Source organism: Martes martes (genome assembly GCF_963455335.1).
Source record: "Martes martes genome assembly, chromosome: 6".
In the NCBI taxonomy this organism is placed as follows: Eukaryota; Metazoa; Chordata; class Mammalia; order Carnivora; family Mustelidae; genus Martes; species Martes martes.
In genome coordinates, this window is record NC_137893.1 from 64,489,515 (window position 1) to 64,500,247 (window position 10,733).

General features: G+C 47.1%; 1 protein-coding gene across 1 annotated transcript; it reads right to left on the reverse strand.

Moving 5' to 3' along the window:
- Positions 1 to 8,461: 8,461 nt before the first annotated feature.
- Positions 8,462 to 10,733, reverse strand: SLC35D3 (solute carrier family 35 member D3; the record flags this gene model as incomplete). Its single annotated transcript, XM_080806619.1, has 2 exons — positions 8,462 to 9,294; positions 10,295 to 10,733. The coding sequence occupies 2 exons, from the start codon at positions 10,731 to 10,733 to the stop codon at positions 8,462 to 8,464; spliced, it is 1,272 nt and encodes a 423-aa protein (XP_080662745.1).

Sequence of the window (10,733 nt, forward strand, 5' to 3'; positions counted from 1 at the left end):
TCTTTTTGAAACAAAATTGATTATCAAGTTGATATTCTATCAGTTGGGAAGCTTTTGATTGAAAGAAAAAGAATGCCCAACTGAAAGTGAGTTTATGATGGGAATTTTTTCTCTCCTATAGCAAGTGTGGACATAGGAAGTTCCAGTGTTGTTAATGCCACAGTGAAATGAAGACATCAGTGAACAGGCTCTTTCCTCATTCTTTTTTTTTTTTTTTTTTTTTTTTTTTTACCATTTATTTAGTTATTTTAGAGAGAGAGAGAGCAAGAGCAAGCATGCAGGGTGGGTAGGAACAGAGGAGGAGAATCTAAAAGCAATCTCCCCACTGAGTGTAGAGCCCAACACAGGACTCGATCCCAGGCCCCTGAGACATGACCTGAGCAGAAATTGGGAGCTGCGCACTTAACGGACTGAGAACCCGAGCGTCCTTCTTTCTCTGTCGTCTTGGTTCCTCAGCACATTGCCCTTCATTGTCCTTAAGACTGTGTCCACTCTGGTTGTGAAATGACTACCTTTCAGACATCACATCCTCACCAAGTGCATGAAAGACAGGAAAAAGGGAGTTTCATCGTATGGAGAACTTACCCAGAACCCTTCCCTAGCACAGTTACTTATTCATCTCATTCACTGGCTGGGTCACAGGTCCACCCCTGAACCAGTGATTGGCAAAGAGATGTGAGTCCGCCATGATGGCTTTAGAAAAATGATGGTTAATCTGCTAGGGGACTAGCCCGCCTTCCCTGACCACACTGCTTCTTTCAACTGAACACATGTAGAGTTCTCTGTGTAAGGAAGAATAGGGGTAGGCAGGCAACCAACTTTGCATTAGTTATAGAATTTTTCAGAACTTTCTCCCTCCCCTTCTCTCCCTGGAGTGGAACAGGAGAGGGAGGATCTTCTAATAACTCTGGAATTTTTTACATTCTAGGAAGTGGTGAAGAACCATATTAGAGAATGATTGTTTTTTGTTTTAATTTTATAGAACAGTGTTATTTTCCTTCCAATTTCTTGAGAAAAATATTGTGAAAACAAGGAACTGGGGGACTTTAGTCTTTCCCCCTGGGAAAAGGGACTGTTCTGAGAAGGGAGGGCCCTGCCACCTAGCAGGAGGGGGCCCCCAGGAGAGAGAGAGGGGCACTCAGAGACTCCAAGAGCAGGGACCTCTGACAGTGACTTTCAAACGTTCCTTTTTACACCGAAATGCCCTTTTGATGGGTAACTTTAAGCATTCAGTAACTCTTGTCAACTGGATCTCAATGTCAACTCCATATTAGCCATACCTTGTGTAAGGACTGGAGTGTGGGAGCTGGTAAGGAAAAGCCGTCTGAATAAACACTCTCAGGCTAGCAAGAAACATCCGTCCAGAATAGACAAATTCACAGAAGCTGTAAGTAGATTCATGATTGCGGGGGGCTGCGGGAAATGGGGAGGAATGACTAGTGACTTCTAATGGGTACAGGATTTCTTTTTGGAATGATGAAAATGTTCTAATGGTAATATTTGTATGATTCTAGAAACATACTAAGGACTTTTGTAAACTTAAAATAAGCAAATTTTATGGTATGTAAATTATTTTTCAATAAAGTTGTTTGCTTTGTTTTTTTTGTTGTTGTTTGTTTGTTTTGTTTTGTTTTGGTGATCCAAATAGCAGCTGGGAGCAAGAAGTAATGAGCTGCCCTGAGCATATTCAGTGAATCCTCAGAAACATGAGCAAAGGTCTGGACTTCCCACGGTTATATATAAGGTGAAGAATAAGTGATTTTATTTGAATATTATGAGAGAGATTGACCCAAAAGGCTGGATAGCCTGGGGATTCTTTGTACTTTGCTTTTCAACAGCTCTGTGGGTCCCTTAGGGCTCACAAACAGAAAAGGATTTATACATACACACACATACAGGTTGTTCTAGAAATAAAGTTGTATCTTCTTCCTTTTGGAGGACAGCAGGAAAGAATTAGGGACAGAGTCAGGGTCCCCACTGAGTCGCAGGATCAACAGACACTGTAGCTGCTCACCACTACTCCCACTACCACCAGTCCAGCCCCATGATGTCAGACTTCATGCTCCTCACCAAGAAGAGCACAACGGGAAACTTAGTGGCCCCGAAGCCAACTGCCTGGGTTCACATGTGAACCAAGATCTATAGGTTACCAGCTCAGGGCAAGTTACTCAGCATCTCCTTGCCTCAGTTCACCTCTTTATATGATTGGGATAATATTAATGCCAACCTCTAGGGGTGATGTGCAAATGAAATGGGTTGGGACTCATAAGACACTTAGAACCTCACCTAGCAAATAGTAAGCACTAAAATAAAGGCATCAGTAGTAGTATTGTAACAGTAGGCAGTACATGAATTCTTCCAATATCTGGTGAATTTGTGAAGCATGAATATGGGAATCCACTGAATTGTAAACTGAAGAGAAAGACGGAGGCAGCATAGGTGATTTGAGATGGTGGGGGAGACACACGTGCTAGAGCATCATTTGCAAGAGATCAGGGAGACATATCCAATCCTTAGTGGCATACAGGGCATCAAGGATTGTGTGGTGAAAATTCAAAAACAAAACCAAAACCAACAAACGAAAAACCTCTCTCTTGGTCCTTACTCTCCCTGTTGGCTGAGAATCATTAATTTATGTTTGTGTCACTTGGGACTCTTTGGGTGGCAAGTGGCAAAAATCCCAGCTTGAAATGACATAAGCAAATAATGACAGCAACAAAAGGCTTTGTTGCATGGAACCGACAATCTGAGGAACAGTGCTAACCTCAGTGAAAGCTTAATTTCAGGGCCACCTGGGGTCACCAAAACTGTTTCTCTATATCCTCTACCTGTCTGGTCCACTTGGACTCTGTATTGTTTGTTTTCCATTATACCTTTTCCTTGGGGTGAGATGGTGACAGCACATGCGCCTCCATTCCACTCCATACTCCTAGGTTCAAGTCCAGTAAGAAACAAACATACTTGAGTCTTGCCAAAAGTATCCTTGCACTGCATCAGCTCTGACCAGGTCCCATCACCATCCTGAACGAATTGTGCTTCCAAGTGGAGGAAATGCTTTGATTGGATTGGCGGGAGTCACATACCAAGCTCTTCGCTCTTTGCTTTGGCCTGCTGGAAGAGCGTTTGCACAGAGTCCTGGAAATCTGGATGAGGTCAACACTACCTGAATTCCATGAACCAGAATTGAGGAGGGGATGGTTCCCCATGGGAGATTTGGGGGTTCATTTTACCAGCTGTGCCTCCAGCTATTCTATGTTCTACTCTGTTTTGCTCACCGGCTTTCTTCCAACCCCTGCTGTTTCCTCTTGGGAACAGGACAGAACAGATTTGGAGAGGAATATACCCAGAATCAGAAGTACTTGTTATGTGTGTAAAGGGTGGTGAGGGGTGTGGCCAGGGAGAACATACCAGATGGGATAATGAAGTCTAGCCTGGCAGACTGACCGTGGTCTCTAGAGACAGAGGCAACAAATGATGGGTCAGATCCACAATTATCCCTTGGAGGTTAACATTAAAGTTATGGGTTCCATAGCAGGTAGTTGGAACAGGGTAGAATAAAACTGAGAAGTGGAAGACTTTTCTGTTATACAGAAGGGAAGCACCCCAAGGTGTTGAAGGGGGGATTGATACTAAACACGACTGTCACGACATACCAGTCTGAATGCGCAGTGACTCTTTGCTTTTGGATGTTTGTATTTTCTTTTGGAACCTTCCTCAGAATGTCTAGCTTCCCTTCACAACTTCTGTCTTTACAGAAATGGAGCAGGCTTTTCAAGTCTTTAGGCAGGACTTCTGGTTTCAGCTCTAACATGTAAAGAGTTTGAAAGTTGTAACTCTCATTTATACAACAAGAAAAAATATCAATCAGTGGAAAATAAATGATTTTCTGGGACCCATGGGAAAGCTGAGGTTGCAGGGTGAGCTGCCAGCCCCAAATCTGGATAGACAGGCAAATCCAGGAAGTTACAGCAGACTTTACCTGGAGCAGAAGCCACTGGAAATGTAAATTGATAAAGCTACTTAAATAGTAAATATTATGAATTCCTACAGACTGAATATGGACTATCATGACAATGAGAAACACCTGAGGGTCAAGTGTGTGGGGGGGGGGGCACCCATATTCCAAGGGTTTGACTTCCAGGAACCCTTGACACTCTGGCAGAGGGAGGAAAAGGGTAATTGTGAAATAGGCCAGAGTGTTCTCATAACGAAGGCCTATTCGCCAGAGGCAAAGACTTACCAGAGCCTTATCCCATCCCAGGGGAAGGTTTTCTCCTTTGTCCCACTGTAGGCCCCTCTGGCCTTCCTGTCTCATGTAAGGGGAGAAAAAGGAAAAGACTAAGAAACACTCAGGAAGGTCACAACCCGGGGACCTAAACCACTAAGAGCCCAAGATGTAATAATAAGATTGCAGAACACTTTTCCTCCCCTACCATTTACCAGCACACCAACAAGACTCCTGTATAAAAAGAGTGGATGACAGTTGAAAGCTCTGAGGTGCATCAAACTGTAAGGAGGAAACCCAAAAACAACAAGGAGATAAAAGCAAGGACACCAGAAGAATTTGGAGCCTCTGACATCCACGGTTTCAGCAAACATTAAACAGAGCAACTTGTAGCCATATTAACATGAAATCTCACACTAGAAGCTGATTTACTTCAGGTCCTGCTATCCCATACATCATCTGGCTTTCAAAAAAAAATTATAAGGCATATTAACAAAACAGGTCTCAATGCAAGCATCAGAACCAGACTCAGATATGACACAGGCTTTGGAATGATTCGACAGGGAATTTAAAATAACTATGATTAATGTGCTAATGGAGCTAATAGTAAAAGTGGACAACATATGAGAGCACATGGGTAGGTTAAGCAGGGAGATGGAAACTCTTAGAATCAAAAGGAAATTCTAGAAGTTTCTAAAAACCAAACATTGTGACAGAAGTGAAGAATGAGGGGTGCCTGGGTGGCTCAGTCAGTTGTGTCTGCCTTAGGTTCAGGTCATGATCCCAGGGTCCTGGGATCGAGACCCACATCTGGTTCCTTGCTCAGTGGAGAGCCTGCTTCTCTTTCTGTCTGCAGCTCCCCCTATTTGTGCTAGTTCTCCCACTCTCTCTCTCTCTCTCTCTGACAAATAAATAAACAAAATCTTAAAAAAAAAAAAGAAGAAGAAGAAGAAGAAGAATGGCTTTGATGGGCTTATCAGCAGACTGGACACATCCCAAAAAAGAACCCATGAGCCTGAAGATATGTCAGTAGAAACTTCCCAAACTAAACTATCAGTCAGTCGAGGCCTTCTTAGTCTTACCCACTTTGTCTGCATGAAGTATTGCTGTTAATCACAGAGATGACCAGGCCCTCTGACAACACGGGACCACCTTTGTAGGATGGCTAATCTTGCAGAAGTTTAGGCCCCGCATTGAGTAGCTCAGCCACTCACGGTAGTGTACACACACACACACACACACACTGGCACATTCTGGGCAATGACTCCCCTCAGTGTTTCCGTCTATGACTCAATTAAGAATAGAGGGCTAGACAGCATTTAGGGGACAAGGCCAGCAGGGAAGGGAGCATTGAGAAGGTCTGTCTGACATCATGCTGTGTTGCACAGGCAGGTTCCAGTCAATAACTGGCAAGTGAGTGTGTGAGGAGTTGACAGAGGAACAGATTGTCCAGGCAGGGATCAGAAACCCAATTACATGCAAGGTGAGGGCATAAGCTCAGAGAAGAGGAGACTCCACCTCATCCAAAATGGGGCACAAATACTAGGTCAGTCAAGCAACAGTGGTGACTTCTAGTTGAGTCCCTCCCACTGTAAAATATCCTGGAGTGCCTCAGAAACTTCCTTCCTGACTCAAGGCCTTGGCAGAGCCCAAAAGTCAGAGCGGACCTGCATCTGTTAGGCAGACCTAAGTGCTACTGCCAATAGAAGAAGGATTTAGAAGCCAGGCAAGGCCTGCCTCTGCTCATGCCCTCCTGTGCCTGAGCTCCCGGCACTGACTCACTTTCTGACCTGCCTTATGACTTACTTTCTTCAACCATCTAGGGACTCCCAAGCTTGGCCCAAACCAATGGATTTGACAGAACTTCCACTTTTGACCTTCCTGGGTTTTTTCCATCCTTGCACACTCCCCACTGTCCCCTCCCACTGTAAGTGTCTGTGATGGTTATTTTGATGTGAGAACCTGGCCAGGCTGTGGTGCCCAGGTATTTTCTCAGACAGTAGTTTAGTTGTTACTATGAAGACATATTTTAGATGTGATTAACATTTACAAGCTGTAGATTTTGAATAAAGGAGAAAGTCCTCCAGAAAGTGGATGAGCCTTGTCTAATCAGTGACAGGCCTTCAGCTCAAAGACTGGGGTTTGCAGAAGCAGCAATTCTGCCTCAAGATTGTGACATAAAAACCCTGAGTTTCCCACCTGCCAACCTGCCCTACAGATTTTAGACTTGCCAACCCCCACAATTACCAACTCCCTAATCTCCTCTCTGAGATAGTTAGAGAGATAGATGAGAGAGAGAGAGATAGATAGATAGATAGAGTTGTAATCTCCTCGGTTCTGCTTATCTATCTATCTATACACACACATCTTCTTGGTTCTGTTTCTCTGGAGAACTCTGATACAATGTCTCTACAGAGACAGGGAAGAGTTCACCTATTTTCAATAAATGCAAACCCACATTTTTGACCTAAAAGGAATTTTTTTCAGTGAAAAACAACCATGCTCTCCATTTCTCTGACAATGGTATTAACAAAAATATATAACCTTTATTCAACTTTGTTGCTTTTCATTCTCTGCTTCACAGAGGTGCAACAAGTTGTGGTCTCCTGGCATGTGGGCATCAACATTAATTCTTATTTTTAAGGAAGTCGTAATAACCCTCGCCAGCCATTTTTAACTGCAGACACACGAGAGCTCCTACATCTCCAATGGCTTGGAGAGGTACCTGTGGAAATGAGGAACTGCCTGTGACCACCCGTAACCCAGCATCAATCACAAATTGCCACATCACACTTGCTCACAGGCTTGTGGAGTCAAACTGATGAAGCTGAAACTTCCATTTTTGACTCTGCCTTTTGTTTCATTTTTTGAAAAATGAAGAAAAATATAGGACACTACCATCTGAGCATCTCAGGAACGTGCTGGCAAATAATAAAAGTGCCTTGTCTCAAGTTACCTCTCTGGAGGATTCCCTCTGGGTGCACTCTCCTATTACATCTCAGGCGCCATGTTGACTGACATCAGCAGTGGGTGGCTCTCATTGTGCCACATGAGGCAGTATTTTGTTTTACTTTATAATGGTTTTCTTGACTGGAAAATGAGACTGTCCTTGTGGTGGTTGATGTTGTTTTAAAGTAAACTGCCCTGTTAATTGAAGAACTTCTCCATGGGGTGGCCCCCTACATAGCAACAGTAGAACATAAATGTGCCTGAAACAAATTTATAACACTTTGTCTTTTAGCAGAGAGGCTCATACTTTATTTTGACAAATATAAGATAGAAAAATATCATAAAGTGAATATAGCAGTTGCTGTTTTTGTAACAGGTTTGGGATGGGCAGTGTGACTCGAAAGAGCTAGCTTAACCGGATGGACTCACTTCTGTTTGGGCTTCAGTTAATACCGAATTATCGTTCAGCCTTTGCATTTGCTTGAAAGAATATTGGACACAGTAAAACTGGCTTTTCAAAAGGTTACGGCATTCAATAATAAATATTATGAAGCAATGAACCCAAACAACCTTTAAAATAGTTTTATAATTACTAAAAACCAGCTTTAAACTTCGGGTTTAAAGCTAAGAACTCATATATTCAAAATACCTTTAACATTTTCTACCAATATACAATAGAATAATAGAATACTTATTTTTTTTAAAGTGAAGAAAAATCAGAGCAAACATATTTCAGATGACTACAAACAGTAAACATCAATCCAGTGTATATATATGTCTATATACATCTGTATGTATACAGATGTATATAGACATATATATGTATATATATTATTTCAATAATATACTCTTGCTCAGCTGGCTATAAAAACTGTAGCTCTACTATCACTGAAGATGTACCTGGGTCCTCTTTGAGCTTTTTAAGTGCGGGCATCCTGTCTATGCTCCATCTTTGGAAGGGGTGGACTGAGGAACTCTAAGTACATGCAGATATTTGGTTACGGTTCTAAAGACATACAATTCGTGTGCCAGGAGTCTGCAGCCAGAACCGCTGCTTTCCCTCATTAAGCACCTTCACATGCTTTTGTCTCTGTGATGCCTCAGGTAAGCTCACGCTAAATAATTCACATGGTGCTTATGCTGTTACTGTCAGTCTGTTTCAGCTTCCTTCTTTGCTTCCCTTCCCCACTCCTCAAAGAATAAAATCAGGCAGCCCCTCATTAAAATATGGTATCTCTAACATACAAAATAAGTGTATGTACATATATACATACATGCATTTCCTTTTCAAGGACTGGGTAACTCCTCATTTTCTATCAAATAATCCTTCTTCATGTACTTGGTTCCCCTAACTAACCTCCACACTTGGAGGTAAGCATCCTTCAGTGACCTCTTGCTCACTTCCTCCCGGCAGGCGCCTGTGTTGTGTGAGCTCCTAGCCACCAGCGGGCCTCCTCTGGGGCTGCCCCTTGCCTCTTGCCCACTCTTCTGAGTGGAGCCACCTGCTGCCTTGCCACCTTCTGACCCGCCATTTCCATCCTCCGCGGGCAGCTCCTCCATGACGAACGGCAGCTGATCTCCACTTGGCTGTGCCTCCTCTCCCCCGGGCTGCGTCTCTAGGTCCTCGTAGTTGCTTTGCTTTCTGGTCTCCAAGAATTTGGCCACGCAGTAAATGATGGAGCCCAGGGTGTTCACCACCACGCCGGCAATGAACAGAGAGGTGGGCTCCACATCGCTGAAGGCCACCATGCCCACTGTGATGGTGGCGATGCTCTTCACCACACCCACGAAGCTGGTGGTCACCGCCGAGTTGATGTAGGTGCAGTGCAGCGTGGTGAAGTTCATGGCGCAGCCGATCAAGATGCAGGCCACGAAGATGCAGACCATGGCCGGGTCCTTCCAGCCAGGGAAGGTCCAGGCGTGGATAGAGTCGGTGCTGGCGAAGGAGCAGACAACCAGCAGTGGGGTGGCGGACACGGCGATGACGTACTGAGCGGTCAGCGGCCCGTGCTCCGTGTCGGCGCTGGCCTTCTGGATGAGCACCAGGTAGGCGGCGTGCACCAGGACTGCTAGCACGCCCGTGACGTACCCGATGGGATCGCCGGTCAGATCGCCGGCTCCTGGAGCGCCCCAGGAGAACCGCGGAGCCAGGGCAGGAAGGAAAAAGAGAAGACACCGGGTTGGCGAGAGTGGGTATTACTGGGACGACGCGTAGGGTTGGGGAGTAGACAGGGTTCGCGTCCCAGCTCTGCCCACGGGTATAAAAAGAGTCAAGTTCAGCTCAGTTCCAGGTACAATCGGTGGCGCCTTCCGGGCCATATCCTGGGGCACCCTGGCTAGTTCTGTCCAAGAGAAAGGCCCGGGAGAGCGCAAGTGCCCCCGGGGTAGGCATGGAGGTCACCCAGGCGCGTGGTACCCTGGCCTTCTCCGTGGTGCTCCGGAAAGAAGAGGGAACCCCAGCTAGTCTCTTCTAACCCCGGGGCGGGCTGGGCGCCGAGCGAACGTCTCTCTCTCTCTCTCTCTCGCTCTCTCTCTCTCTCCCCTTCTCCCGTTCCCGCCGGCTCCCTTTGGGTTCAGTCCTGCAAGCTCAGCCCTCAAGTGGGGTTCAATCCGCCCCCTCAACACCTCCCGCGGCGCCAGAGACCCCCAAATTAGCCTCCGCGGCTTAGGCTTGGTTTCCATTGTCCCCCGTCCCCCACCACTCCAGCTCCGCGTGACCCAGGGAAGTTCACGGCCCCCCTTCTTCCGACTCAGCCTGGGGGATCCAGTTCCCAGGCTCTGGAGGCTCCCCCACCCCTCCTGGAGGGAGGAAGGGAGACAGGGTGGAGGAGAGGGGAGATTGGGGGAGGGAGGGAAGGGAAGGCGGAGAGGGCTATACGGGTTTAGGCAGGGGAGGGGGTCGGAAGCCTGGACTGGGGGGAGGGGTGCGCTCTGAAGGAGGAGGTCGGAGCGCTGGGAAAGGCTCGGCTTGGTCTCAGAAGTCCCGTTAGCGAGCCGAGCACCCTCATTCAAGCCTTTCTCTGCCTTCCATCTGGAAGTGAGGGCCTTGCACTAAGTGATCCCCGCCATCTCTGTCGGGTGGGGTAGGGTGGGCCGGGGGTGGGCGCGGGTCCCGCTCACCTGCCAGGGCGGCGCCGCAGGTGGTGATGAGCACGGCCGCGAGCACCCCGGGCGAGGGCGCGCCGTTCTTGAGCACCAGAACGCCGATGAGCATGGTGACCAGGGGCAGGCAGCGCTTGAAGACCACGTACATGGGCAGGCTGAGGCCGCGTAGGGACCAGAGCGTGAGGCTGGACTGCAGCGTGGAGAGCACTGCGACCCCCGCGAAGGAGCGCGCCAGGCTCAGGCCGAAGGGGGGCACGGCGATGAGCCCCAGGCGCCGCAGCAGCTCCAGGCTCAGCGCCGCCGTGGAGCTGGTCAGGCACTGCACCAGGGTCAGGAAGGAGAACTGGTAGCGGCTGATGAGGAACTTGAGCAGGATGTTGAGGGAGCCCGAGAAGACCCCATGCGCGATAGCCACCGAGATGCCCAGCACGCGGCCCCGGCACAGATGCCGCAT